Raw genomic sequence first — 14,354 nt, 5'->3', positions numbered from 1 at the left:
TTGAAGGCAAGAAGAACCAAATACGTGGACTGTTTGTTCTTGAACCTTACCTAGACCTCAGTGAAACAAGAAAAAGAAAACTAGAACTTTAAAAAAAAAAAAAAATTCACACTTTGAATATTGGTATAGAAAAAAAAAACCAGAGTTGATATGTCTGTCTCAGAATGAATTCAAGCTGAATTGCGTATTGTTGCTTTTGTAGGTGGGCTACACCCCAGACTGGGTGTTTCTGCTGAGAAATGTGATGCGGGTCAATCCAGACCAGGGACTCCAGTTTGCTCAGATGCTGGTGCAGGATGAGGAGCCGCTGGCCAACATCAACCAGGTAGCACGCGCTCCAACACCACCACTTCCCTCCCTAGAGACTCCCAATATAACTCCCACACAAGCACTCCTTGTAAAATACATCACACATGCACACAAACACACAAAGTGCCCAGTGTAGAAGCTTCCATCGCTGTTATTCCAGATGTGGCAACAATGCCAGGAATCCCCTGAGTCAGTGACCCCCTCCTCCTTTCGAGCCACATCATCATTCTCATTTGCAGTTGTATGAAAAGCAGGAACATCTGGTTACAGAGCCTCTGATTGTTTCATGATGTGTGACTCTAATCCTACCGCGCATGCTAACTCAAGATATTGTTTCAAGATGGTCGGAATTAAAAATCCTAAAACATTTCTTTGTGCCGTGTTTTTTCTCTCCTTTCCCCGTGGCAGATAGTAGATGTTTTCATGGAGGGTAACCTGGTCCAGCAGTGCACATCCTTCCTGTTAGATGCTCTAAAGAACAATCGTCCAGCTGAAGGGCACCTACAGACACGTCTGCTCGAGATGAACCTCATACACGCCCCCCAGGTGAACATTTACACCTCTCACTCGCCTCTCACCGAAAAGCATCCTCAATGTTTATTAACATTTCACACTGTTTGTTTGTTTATGTGCATGCACTTTTAAGGTAGCAGATGCAATCTTGGGGAACCAGATGTTCACACACTATGACCGTGCCCATGTCGCTCAGCTGTGTGAGAAAGCAGGGCTGCTGCAGAGAGCTCTTGAACACTACACAGATCTGTACGATATCAAACGGGCCGTAGTGCACACACATCTGCTCAACCCTGAGGTACGTCTGTGTCTGATCGGTGACGCCTGTAAATGTTACCCTCATGGTACCTTCACCCTTTGTTTCTTTAACGTTACCCCCTCCCCACCCTGTCTCACTCTCCCTGTATCCTTTCTAATTCTGATCCTTCTTTCAGTGGTTGGTGAACTTCTTCGGCGCGTTATCAGTAGAGGACTCGTTGGAGTGTTTAAGGGCCATGTTGTCGGCTAACATCAGACAGAACCTGCAGCTGTGTGTCCAGGTAGCGTCTAAGTATCACGAGCAGCTGGGGACTCAGTCATTAGTGGAGCTGTTTGAGTCCTTCAAGAGCTATGAGGGTAGGTGTCACACAACAAAATAAAACGTGTAAAACAGGAAGACTTTTAAGTAATCCTAAATTGAACTGACCTATTTGTTGTTTCTTCCCTGCCTGCTCTATCTTAGGTTTGTTTTACTTCCTCGGGTCGATTGTGAATTTCAGTCAGGAGCCTGACGTTCACTTTAAGTACATCCAGGCGGCCTGTAAAACGGGTCAAATCAAAGAGGTGGAGAGAATCTGCAGAGAGAGCAACTGTTATGACCCGGACAGGGTCAAAAACTTCCTCAAGGTAAAATAAAAAGTGATAACTCAGAAGAAATTAACTGTTATACTTTACAAAATACTATAAATACGGTATCATACTACACATTACATATAATAAAATCACAATTGTATCTCATGTTTTTTACTCTGTAGGAGGCTAAACTCACAGACCAACTTCCTCTAATCATTGTTTGCGATCGCTTCGACTTCGTCCATGACCTGGTGCTCTACCTCTACCGCAACAACCTACAGAAATACATTGAAATCTATGTACAAAAAGTAAGATAAAAACTACTGCACATATATTTTACCTCACGAATCTTCGACTTTTTTGGGATCACTGTTGAGACTTGACGTGTTGTCTTTGTTTCTAGGTGAACCCCAGTCGTTTACCTGTGGTGATAGGAGGTCTGTTGGATGTAGACTGCTCTGAGGACGTCATTAAGAACCTCATCATGGTGGTCAGAGGACAGTTTTCCACAGACGAGCTGGTAGAAGAGGTTGAGAAAAGGAACAGGTAAAACAGAAGACCGATTGTTTTCTACATCCTGTTTAGCTTCTTTTGTACAGTATTTCTCACTAGAGGCTACATCTGATTCACACTCTTGTGTCAAACTGACATTGTGAAAATGTGTTAAATAGCTTTGTCGCCCCCTGGTGGAGGAACAAACATACTACCAAACTCTGTTCAATCTGTTTTATACCGTTGCACCTTTAAGAAAAACAAAAGACCCAGCTCTTTCTTGAACACCTTTGCACTTAATGATATTGATGACAACCTTGATGATATTTAGGATGGTTTCGATGCTGTTAAAAACAGCCATCAATGTGCTTTGCCTCTTGTGTTGCTCTTACTTTCTGATGTTAGTCGCATATGCTAAGTAAATTTTAGAAATGTAGAATTCTAGTTTTTGGTAAACCAGTCAACACTTCAAGACATGTTTATTTTGTAATCTGTTTGAACCAGCTCATACTGTATTTCCAGTAATGATGGAATGATCCAGCTGCAAAAAGAGCAGCCAGTGTCAGTTAACAGAAGTCAACCTTTATGGTGCCCAAGAAAATCAACATTTGAACAATTAAAAGTCCCGCTACCTTGCTACCAAAACTAAAGGAATTAGTGAGGATTTTTGACGTCCATTAATCATTGTGTGCACACAGAAAAAGGATTGACTAAGATAAATAAATATGAAGAAGTATTAAGAACTACAACCCTCCTGTGTACGTTCATCAGTTTGTTTAACACAAGTTGTAATTGTTTATTTTTCAATGAAAGATGTCAGTTCTCTCAGGGCTGTTATGTTACATCTAGTTTATATTTGGTTGACACACTTCAATTTTGCCATATAGACAAATAGTTCTTGATCTACTTGGGTACAAATCCTGTTCATCAATGTGTGTCCAAAAATGTGAACGTGGAACAAGTAAGCTTTGAAGACTTGTGGTTCAGCACACTGCTGAATGCACAACACTGCCATCTACTGTTGTGGCTGTGCATTGCACTATTGATGAGCTAACCCAGCTCAATGAAATTCATGAAAGTGGAAAGCTTATTATAACTGTGAGTAAGTGTAGCTGATATTTCATGGCAGTGGGGGTTTTCTATCTTTCAGGTTAAAACTTCTTTTGCCGTGGCTCGAGTCCCGAATCCATGAAGGCTGTGAGGAGCCCGCTACCCACAATGCCCTGGCCAAGATCTACATTGACAGCAACAACACACCTGAGCGCTTCCTGAAGGAGAACCCGTTCTATGACAGCGCTGTGGTGGGAAAATACTGTGAGAAGAGAGACCCTCACCTGGCCTGTGTTGCTTATGAGAGAGGACAGTGTGACCTGGAGCTCATCAAAGTTTGTTCACCACTTTGTGAAGCATTTAAATAAGCGTTAATTTCTTATTTATACATCTTATATGGATTTGTATCTTCTCGTTCCAGGTTTGCAATGATAACTCGCTTTTTAAGAGTGAGGCTAGATATCTTGTACGGCGGAAAGATCCAGACCTTTGGGCGAATGTGTTGGAAGAAAACAACCCCTTCAGAAGACAGCTCATCGACCAGGTATGGCCTAATCCAAATCATCATCCTCCGTGGTGAGGATTATTTGGAAAAGTATGATCATTTCTTTCTTTGCCTTATTTGTTTTCGTCTCAGGTGGTGCAGACGGCTCTGTCAGAGACACAGGATCCAGAAGAGGTGTCAGTGTCGGTGAAGGCCTTCATGACGGCAGACCTGCCCAACGAGCTGATTGAACTGCTGGAGAAGATCGTACTTGATAACTCTGTCTTCAGTGAACACAGGTAAAATAAAAAAAGCATCTGCCATCATTGCAATTAATCCAGAAGTCTTTTCTATCATCCTTTTTTATAATGTCTTATTTTTTCATTTCAGAAACCTGCAGAATCTGCTGATTTTGACGGCCATCAAAGCAGACCGCACTCGTGTGATGGAGTACATCAACAGACTGGATAACTATGATGCTCCAGACATCGCAAATATCGCCATCAGCAATGAGCTCTTTGAAGAAGCTTTTGCCATTTTCAAGAAGTTTGATGTCAACACCTCAGCCATACAGGTAAAATAAATGTATTACTATTCAAGCTGTACAAATAACATTATTTTAGGAACAAATTAAAAAAAAAGAAAAAATATTGGTTGAAGATCATTATTGATCAGTCTTTTTTTATTTGACATTCATCATGACTAATGACTAGCACCTGTTTCTGGAAGAACCCTCTCATAGACCTCAGTTTATATAAACCCAAAGTTCATAAAGATTTATATTGTTATTGGAAAGTGAGTGTAAAAATAGTATCTGCATGTCATTTGATTTCATGTTTTTGCCCTACCTTCGTTTCTCCAGGTCTTGATTGAGCACATAGGGAACTTGGATCGTGCCTATGAGTTTGCAGAGCGCTGTAATGAACCTGCAGTGTGGAGCCAGTTAGCCAGAGCTCAGCTGCAGAGAGACCTGGTGAAGGAGGCCATCGACTCGTATATTAAAGCTGTTGACCCTTCAGCATACATGGAGGTGGTCAACGCAGCCAGCAAGAACAGTAAGACTTTCCACTTTTCCTATATAACGTTCATTTGATCATTCTGAGGTGATTGATTGAGTAGATATTGAGGATGCCGTTTTGTTGTTTTGTTTGCAGATAACTGGGAAGACTTGGTAAAATTTCTGCAGATGGCCCGAAAGAAAGCGAGAGAGTCGTACGTGGAGACTGAGCTGATCTTTGCTTTCGCTAAAACAAACCGTTTGGCTGAGCTGGAAGAGTTTGTCAGTGGGCCCAACAATGCTCACATACAGCAGGTAACAGTTAGCAGGATATTGTTGCTGTTGCAAAATTTGCATCTTGCCTGAATATTGCAAACTTACTCGTACACATCTTTATCGCTCCGCATATTCCTCTCTGTGTTCCTCCAGGTGGGGGATAGATGCTATGAGGAAGGAATGTATGAAGCAGCCAAGCTCTTGTACAACAACGTGTCCAACTTTGCTCGCCTTGCATCAACACTCGTCCACCTGGGCGAGTACCAGGCAGCTGTGGACAGCGCCAGGAAAGCAAACAGCACACGGACATGGAAGGAGGTAACCGGCACAAAAACAAGTTGAGCCTCTGTTTGACCTGAGAACAGATGCGGGTACCTGGATTCCTTTTTAGAGTTTTTATCGTATTTATTAGACTGTCCAGAAGACTCCTGAGCTCCAGAGCACTGCATGTTCTTTGAAAATGTCATTTTTGAATCTGAATTGATATTCTGTGCAGAGTTGAGCATTTGAACATAAAAAACAGGACAATTAATCATTAACCATTCAGCAACAATATGCGCATGTCATGTGTGAGTATTTAAAAGATACCAGTTTGTCAAGTTGTAAAATACCAATAACGTCAACATGTGCCTTTAATACTACAGGGATATATGATGTCACTGACTTTGTTGATAATGAAAAACAATGTCGGGGAAATAAGCCTCATAGCTCCCCAAAACATGTCCGTGTAGTTTCCTGTTATAAATCTATTCTTATCCTGTATTGATCATGCCTATAAACCCCAATATTTTTCTGGTGCTCACTCTTTTGTTCCCATTGTTAAAAATGTATAAACGAAAGCTTCTTGAGACTCTTTTTAGTTTATTTCCCTCATGGTAACCATGCTGTCTCCTCTCTCAGGTGTGCTTTGCATGTGTGGATGGAGAGGAGTTTCGGCTGGCCCAGATCTGTGGTCTTCACATAGTGATCCACGCTGACGAGCTGGAAGACCTGATCAGCTACTATCAGGACCGCGGCTACTTTGAGGAGCTCATCGCTCTGCTGGAGGCTGCTCTGGGACTGGAGCGTGCTCACATGGGGATGTTCACTGAGCTCGCCATCCTCTATTCAAAGTTCAAACCCCAGAAGATGAAGGAGCACCTGGAGCTTTTCTGGTCCAGAGTCAACATCCCCAAGGTACAACATCTATCTCTTTCCTTGTTTCAAAAATAGTCTGATCTCTTATAATAAATCAAAATTGTAGGAGGCTACTTGTGCACTGTGAACTCCTTTTGATGAATTACTCTGCAGAGAGTTTGGCTTCTCGTCAGCACCCGAGAAAGAAAGAATTACTTTGCATCGAGGATCCCTTGAGTCTTTGTTCTTCTTTTTGTAGCTGACCCTGTGCTGATATATTTCTGGTTTCTTTATGTGATGATTAGACATTTCTTTTTACTTGTTCAAGTCGAGTAAATAGCTGTGGTGGAAATCTTTATGTAAGTTTAGAAAGTTCTTGAAGCCTTACAGACAGAATTGTTGCCTTTAAATGTACACACACATCTACAAAGTACATGACTTTACTTGCCTGTTATGTCTTTTCAGCATGCTGTTTGTGTATATTATGTTATTGGCTATTGATGAAGAAGACACGGGCTGTTTTCGAAGCCGCACTAAACTAGTATATGCAGCATGCAAACAAATGGGAGCTCTGCAGTTTGCCCAAAATACCCTGATGTCGTACTGATTTTGGAAAGTTGATGGAATGCATCAGACCAGCCTTCCTGCAAAGCACCACGTCAGAGATCGACAACAACGGCAAGAGCCAGTCGTGAAAGAGAGAACGATGTTAAAGTTTGGCGTTATTCTCTGGTGTCTGTGTTTTTCAGGTCCTCCGTGCAGCAGAGCAGGCTCATTTATGGGCTGAGCTGGTGTTCCTTTATGATAAATACGAGGAGTTTGACAATGCTGTCCTCACAATGATGTCGCATGCAACAGATGCGTGGAAAGAAGGGCTGTTTAAAGACATCATTGCTAAGGTAAGGAGATATATCACTGGCTGAACGGTTTATTTCTTTTACATCTGGACTTTTTGTGTTATTAACACACAGTATTTGTCCTCCTCAGGTTGCTAATGTGGAGCTGTACTATAAATCTCTTTCCTTCTACCTGGAATACAAACCTCTCCTCATGAACGACCTGCTGACCATTCTGTCTCCACGTCTGGACCACAGCCGAGCTGTCAACTTTTTCAGCAAGGTTAACCTCTTCATCTCTGATATCTCTTTACTTTTATCCAACATACAGTAGTTCACGCGACATGATTTGTTTTTGATTTCCTCATCAGGTGAACCAGCTGAAGTTGGTCAAGCCTTACCTGAGGTCTGTCCAGAGTCACAATAACAAGTCTGTCAATGAAGCTCTCAACAACCTGCTGACAGAGGAGGAAGACTACCAGGTCCATGAGGCATTATGTTGTTGATATTTAGAACGGAAAGGAACTTATCGTCTTTGATGTTACACAATATTTACGTCGTGTTTGTGTTGAGAACTGTATTACAAAGATCTGTGTGCACACGTGTGGTTGGAATTTTATTTTAGCAGGGTAGCCAGTTTTGACAATAACTAGTACGTCTTTGCAGTAATGCCATACTTCTGTGAGCCAATTATAATAGAATGGAAATGTACAAAGCTTCTGTAGCCACTAGGAGGCACTGCTGAGGACCAGTTAGAGGACACCACCTGGTTCAGGTAGTGTTTGCCCCTCTTGTTGGATTGTGATTTTAAAGTAGTTTTTTTCTTCATTCTTCATGTTATCCACAGGGCTTGAGAGCTTCCATTGATGCCTATGATAACTTTGACACCATTGGCCTGGCACAGAGGTTAGAGAAACATGAACTGATCGAGTTCAGACGTATCGCTGCTTACCTGTACAAAGGTAACAACCGCTGGAGACAGAGTGTGGAGCTCTGCAAGAAGGACAAACTCTACAAAGTAAGAAAAAAAGCTTTAGTGAGCACCTTTGAAAAATAGATAGTAAGTCTTATACCTCTATACTCCTATAGAGGGCAATGTTTGTGTGTTTATTCTTTAGATGGCTATACAGCAGGTTGAGATTCTTCTTTACCTTTTCCCAGAAACTATTGTTTAAACAGCTTTTCAGACTTTCATGTGTCCTACAATATTGAATTAAAATACGCAGTGTGTTTCCTAGGATGCCATGCTGTATGCTGCAGAGTCGAAGGATGCAGAGCTCGCAGAGACTCTGCTCCAGTGGTTCCTCGAGGAGGGCAGGAAGGAATGCTTCGCCGCCTGCCTCTTCGCCTCTTATGACCTGCTGCACCCTGATGTGGTGCTGGAGCTGGCCTGGAGGCACAACATTATGGACTTTGCAATGCCATACTTCATCCAGGTCATGAGAGAGTACCTCTCAAAGGTTAGTACTCACATGAAGCCGGATATAGAGATCATTTGCTTCATTAAGATTTCTTTTATTTCTGCTTTGGGACAAAATAATGTTTATGCTTTTATTTAATCAGTTGGATGTTTTAACAGCCTACTTGAACTGATAATTTTTATTAGATTATTTTCCTGTAGATGTTTTTCCTTACAGGAGAGAGGGGGTAAGTAGGCTGTGATATCTTTGCAGGTATTGTGTTTAGATTAGATTTGTAGAAAAGTAGACTTTCTGCAGTAAAGTTTGTGCGAACACCCTCTGTGGTCATCCTGTTGTCCTTAAATATTTTTCCCCTTTAGACATGTGAGGTCACTCAGGGTCATGTCTTTGAATTCTTTTCCAGGTTGATGAGTTTGCAGCGAAGGTGACGGTCTCTGGCCCTCTTTCTTATTTATCTTTTGTGTTCTGTCTGTTTTTGTTGTGACTTATCTCTTAGGTTTCTGATGTAGGAACCTAGCATGGACTGTAGACTGAGTACAGCCTAACTCGCTCTGGTCCTGGAGAGCTGCTGTGTGTGTGTGTGTGTGTGCGCGTGTGTGTGCGTGTATGTGTGCGTGTGCAGGCTTTTGTTTCTCATCAGCATCAACACAACATGGTTTAACTACGTTTTGAATAAAATCACTCAAAGCTATTTCTAAATCATCCTCATAGGGAAGTCATGTCATTGTGCTGGTAGTGTTTTATTAAAAGAAGCCTTAAAGCAGGGAAGCAAGACAAACTCAGCTATGGAATAAACATAATTCTTAAACATTGCTTTTAAATAGTTTACAGCACAATCCTGAAAGAGAAAACTGAGGAAAAATATTATTCATCTGAAGTATCATCTTTTCTTCTTTAGATGTTGCTCTGACTCTGGTTTTGACTTTCTGAAGAATTTCATGACTTTTACCAAACGTTGAAGAACCCTTATATAAAACAAGAATACGTTGTCTCCCTGTTAGAAATGGAAACATGTCCACTATTTATGTTATTTATAATGCATTTTCTATAGGCTGCATTTAATGAGCAGTGGTTGAACAGCCTCTCACTGTATCCAAGTCCAGGAGGTATCATGTGGTGTTAAAAAGGAGTGTTAAACTAAAGCATCACTGTGTTTAAAACTGGAGCCAAAGCCTGTTCACGACCTTGTTCTTCAGGACCAGGATCAGCATTTTCTGTCCTAACAGACACCTCTCACCTTCTAACATTTTGGGGGCTGCATCTAGTGTTCAGTGGCGTACTTAAAATCTCCAAACAATTTCAGCTCAAACTTGTTATTAATCAATACAATATACAAAATCTGTTCCATTGGCTAATGCTCTCAAAAGTCCAGAAATTACAGTGTGGGAGGAGAGCGAGCCACTCCAGACTTGTTAGATGCAGCCCCGTGCTTCTAGCTCCAGGTTAACATGTTTTAGATGAAACGTTTCAGATAGCTGTTGGATGAGTGTAGGGCTGGTGTCACTGTTCTCTACTTCTGAGGACATTCTCTCTGTTTTCTCAAACTAGTCAGACAGTTTATCTTCAGCTCCTTTTACACATGCACAGAACTCAGGAAAATGTTTTGGGTGTGCTGGATGTGTGAACACAAACCAGCCAACGTTTCACCCTGACTTAATCCAGACACTTTCCTGCTACGCCTCAGTAACATTTCAGTAACGGGTAATAATCTGGAAAATTAACTGTGCAGCAACTGTTGACGTTTCTGTCCTGCATGCACGGAAGTTGTAGTCACGTTAAGAAGCTGATTCATACTTCATCCTGCTCTCCAGCATGTTCTGTTCCCGTCTCTGTGACTGCGGAGATAGTTACACAAGTGTTAAAGGGGCGAGGCCAGCGGGGAGAACAGCGCTCTGTGTGTGTGTGTGTGTGTGTGTGTGTGTGTGTGTGTGTGTGTGTGTGTGTGTGTGTGTGTGTGTGTGTGTGTGTGTGTGTGTGTGTGTGTGTGTGTGTGTGTGTGTGTGTGTGTGTGTGTGTGTGTGTGTGTGTGTGTGTGTGTGTGTGTGTGTGTGTGTGTGTGTGTGTGTGTGTGTGTGTGTGTGTGTGTGTGTGTGTGTGTGTGTGTGTGCGTCCCACTGCTTTGTTGCGGCACTGTTGCAAAATTGTACCATGAAAAGGAATATTAATATCAAGGCAAAAACTGTCAACATAGTGTTAGACTGTATGGTGTTGATACTTTGTCCGTGATTTTGGGTCTATGGTAACTAGTGCTTTAAAGTTATGTTCTAGCTCCTGAGTCCACCGCTCGCTGAAAGGGACATTTGTAAAAGAGCAACTCAGGAATCATCTTGGGTGAAATATCAGGAAGTGCATGTGTGAAAAGGGCTTTTGAGGAACGTGTTCTTTGATAAATCACTGGTCAAACTGGCAGTAGTCCATGCAGCTATTCAGCAAGAGGAATACTAACTCCTGTTTACTTTCAAGTATTAAGTGGCAGCAACAATATTTTGGACTTGGAACTGTATTCACTAAAATCATAACCGTTTCAAAAAGATGCTTTCATTCACTTATTATGAATCATCATCTGTCATCATTTTATTTCACAGAACATAAAGTTTTTTTAAAGGGGCTTTCATTTCTTCCTACTTGGGTGTTAAAAAAATGAATCAAAATAATTTCAATATGTTTTTTACTTCAGTTCAAATGAAGAAAGGATTTTAAACTCATCTCCACTTACACCAGAAACATTTATGTACATTTATGTCTGCACTATTTTAAAAACAATGCCTGATTTTCTTTTGCACTTTGCTACTGAATAAATGGCCGTCTGACCGACTTACTGTGCAGAAACTGAATGGCTGGTGAGAAAGAGTATAGTCCACAGTCCAGCAGAATGAAACACTTGATGAATCAAAGTAAGCAGGGCCTGATTACAGCCAGGGATAAGATGCATGAGGACGCTGTGATTGTCATTTATTAATAGCCTACTAATAGACTTTTTACAGTGAATGGCTGGAGATGTAGCATTAGCGTACAGGCATGTAGAGCTTCTCCTTTACTAAACACAAAAAGTAATGTTCTTATAACCTTGATTCACACTACTGTTCTACTTTTAAAGGGTCAGTTTGAACAAACCATATGAAGAAAAGTCCTCTGTGGTAACTAGCCATGATGAAGGTTTGGTGTTCGCTGAGTTTTTCTTAGATGTAAACTCCTCTGCACACCGTCTAACTTGCAAACAAATGTTTTTTGGCAATTTTTGGGTACTACACCTTCATCAGGTTGATGAATGTCTAGTACCGATGGAGTCATTGCTCCCTTACGCACCAGTATTGTGAATTGGCTGTGAGATGGTTTTTCCGATACAAAACAAATGAATGAATTAAAAGTTCATTTCTAAACCTTCAATAAATACATGTGATGTGTTTTCACTCTCTGGACTAAAAGAGGCAGTCTCAGCTGTCACCACCTGCATTGTTAGATACCACAGAAGTCTTGTTGTTATTATTATTAATGTCTTTTTGATGCTTTGTAAGAATTGACTCTTTAGTTATTGACTTAACATTTGTTCTGGAAGCTGTTTTTGAAATGCTCACCTGCATGGTCTCTTCTCTAAGGTAACCTTAGCTCACTGTGACATACTGTTTATCTTCCAGAAGTGAGTACGTCAGAACAACTGTGTGAACTATTGAAACCTAAATTGTCTTTTTACATTTGAAGCGTGAGAGCTTGTACATATTTGTATTGAATGCACTACAACAGACCACATCACTATGATTAATACATTGTAGGTGTCTTTTTATTCAGGATATATTTATTTACAGCTGACTATTTTATTTTGATGTACATGATGACGGTACAGATTTGTGTATATTTAAAGTGGCCTTTAAATATGAATGGAAAAACTAGGTTTCAGCAGGTTACCTAGAATGTATAAAATGAGACTTTCCAATAAATCGTGTCTTGATTGCGTCTCTTCTTTGTTGCCCTCAGGTGGACAAACTGGAGGAAGCCGAGAGCCAAAGGAAAACTGAAGAGGAGGTGACGGAGCCTCAGCCGATGGTGTTTGGTAGGTTTGGAGGCTGAATGTCACCCTGGGGGAGAGCCGACTGTGGCTCCTTAATAGGAGAAAATAACCTCCCGCTGTGTTTTTACCACATGAATGAATGGATAGATCTGTTTGTGTTGGAAATTTTAAACTTTAATCATTGTCCTTACAGTTACATTTTTGGCACCAAATCATCAAAAATCCGACACCTCTTGTGCCAAAAAAGACATGTTGTCTGTAACTAATTCATAACATAAACTAAATTGTATCTGTTATATCATGGTTAGGTTTACTGAGGTGTGGTGATTAAAACAGATTGTTTTCTTGGAAAAAAACAAGTGGAGACTTTGTCATTTTGTGTAACATCTTCTGCATGTGTCTTTGTATGTTATCAGGCCAGCAGCTGATGTTGACGGCCTCAGCAGCTCCAGTGGCTCCACAACCAGCGTACCCGGGTTACGGATACCCAGCAGCAGCAGCTGCAGGATACCCTGCTCAGCCTGCCGCTGCCCCTGTCGGTTACCCAGCTCAGCCTGTTGCTGCCGCAGGCTTCCCTGCTCAGCCCGCTGCGTACGGCTTCAGCATGTAGAGACCTGAACCCGGCCTCCCCCACCCCTCTTCCCTGTTTCTCCTACACACACTTTAACCTGATCCACACTGAACTCTGCTGCTCTGGGTCTCCGTTTGCCAGCTGATGGTTACTGAGATTTTGTTCCCCACAAGACTCCACCCAAGATCCCTTAAACTGCAATAGAAATCCTCCATCTCTGTTTTCCCCCTCCAAAATACACACTTCAGGACAAAATCCATGCTGTTGGACCCTCCCTCCTCCCCTCTCTTTTCTTCTTGGATGTTATTACTGCATCACTACACAGCATGAAGTCGCCTCTCAGCTTCTAGAGGACTTAGCAAAATGAAGATAACAATAGTGACACCAAACCACCTTGTCCTGCTCTAGCTGTTCTATGTAGACTATATTAACTTAGAGCAGCCTTTTTTCTTTTTCGTTAATTTTTTGTTTTCCGTAAAGATTCAGCACTGATTAGGAAGAGAATTTGACACTGAGGAATTGAGGGGCATGTGTGCATCTCCCCTTCACTTTTGAAGCACTGCTACAGCCTGATACACTTTGATGAGGGGGTACAAAAAACCCCAAAAATGGGCTCATTAGTTCATGTTACCTTACATCTGTCATCTGGACAGGTACAGTGCAATAGTTCTGTTTGTCCTCTCACTACAGGTACAAAGTGTTTGCTGTATACGGACTAAGAACACTTGTTTTATGAGGTCAGGATACTGTCTGTGTACTATTTGTGTGTGAGTGTGTATGTGTGTGGGTGTAGCCTCTGAAGCCTTTGAGGGAATCGTCACCAAACAAAAAGACACTCAACGAATTGTCCACTCCATTGCAGTTGCAAATCTCTGACTCTGATACGGGACTTGAGGATGTTTGTGACAAAATCACAAAAGAAAGAAAGGAGGTGAAATGTCAAAAAAAAAAAAAAAAAAAAAAAAGAAGCTATATGCTGTAGTCTGTGCATGTGCTGCCAAACTATAAACCTGCAACCAGGAGCACAATTTTCATGTTACACTCAAGTATATCAAGTATTACTAATGTTGTGTCAAAAATGAAGTGATGTTCGATGGAACTTTGTCATCTGACTAACAGAAAAACTCCAGCAGACGAAAGGGGATAAAAAAAAAAGCAGGGGAACATTAGCTCATATCCTGGTGGTTGAAAAGGATAAAATCATTATTGTACTGAAAACTGTATAATTTAAAATATATTGAAATACCTAACTAATCGAAGAAGTCAAATATTATGAAATACCGTATGTATTATCTATAGTGTGTTGTTGTAGTCTAAAAGAAGCATAATGATTTTTGTAAGAAAAATGACAAAATGCAAAAACAGCAGGGTGAATAAATGACCAAGTCTTGAAGCGAGGCTGCTGAAAGTGCTTATGGTTCAGTCGATTGTGTACTTCTTGTGCTGTCCTAC

The 14,354-nt window shown here is 41.3% G+C and overlaps 1 protein-coding gene across 2 annotated transcripts in view; it reads left to right on the top strand.

Moving 5' to 3' along the window:
* The window catches only part of cltcl1 (clathrin, heavy chain-like 1), a 28,857-nt gene extending 14,544 nt beyond the window's left edge, over positions 1-14,313 (top strand). The window contains exons 10-32 of one of the 2 annotated variants that reach the window (XM_079364386.1): positions 203-325; positions 718-855; positions 956-1,120; positions 1,257-1,437; positions 1,544-1,707; positions 1,836-1,961; positions 2,057-2,199; positions 3,296-3,530; positions 3,617-3,739; positions 3,833-3,978; positions 4,070-4,253; positions 4,542-4,734; positions 4,834-4,991; positions 5,106-5,270; positions 5,853-6,128; positions 6,818-6,967; positions 7,056-7,187; positions 7,276-7,386; positions 7,752-7,922; positions 8,143-8,364; positions 8,729-8,755; positions 12,298-12,373; positions 12,748-14,313. In XM_079364386.1, coding sequence (XP_079220512.1) covers positions 203-325; positions 718-855; positions 956-1,120; positions 1,257-1,437; positions 1,544-1,707; positions 1,836-1,961; positions 2,057-2,199; positions 3,296-3,530; positions 3,617-3,739; positions 3,833-3,978; positions 4,070-4,253; positions 4,542-4,734; positions 4,834-4,991; positions 5,106-5,270; positions 5,853-6,128; positions 6,818-6,967; positions 7,056-7,187; positions 7,276-7,386; positions 7,752-7,922; positions 8,143-8,364; positions 8,729-8,755; positions 12,298-12,373; positions 12,748-12,941 — 3,603 coding nt within the window. In that variant the 3' untranslated portion in view covers positions 12,942-14,313. The remainder of the gene's footprint in view (positions 1-202; positions 326-717; positions 856-955; positions 1,121-1,256; positions 1,438-1,543; positions 1,708-1,835; positions 1,962-2,056; positions 2,200-3,295; positions 3,531-3,616; positions 3,740-3,832; positions 3,979-4,069; positions 4,254-4,541; positions 4,735-4,833; positions 4,992-5,105; positions 5,271-5,852; positions 6,129-6,817; positions 6,968-7,055; positions 7,188-7,275; positions 7,387-7,751; positions 7,923-8,142; positions 8,365-8,728; positions 8,756-12,297; positions 12,374-12,747) is intronic. The other variant, XM_079364387.1, reaches the window with a different exon arrangement.
* Positions 14,314-14,354: the final 41 nt, after the last annotated feature.

This window comes from Symphodus melops (genome assembly GCF_947650265.1).
Source record: "Symphodus melops genome assembly, chromosome: 1".
In the NCBI taxonomy this organism is placed as follows: domain Eukaryota; kingdom Metazoa; phylum Chordata; class Actinopteri; order Labriformes; family Labridae; genus Symphodus; species Symphodus melops.
This window is presented reverse-complemented; position numbering and strand designations above follow the sequence as displayed.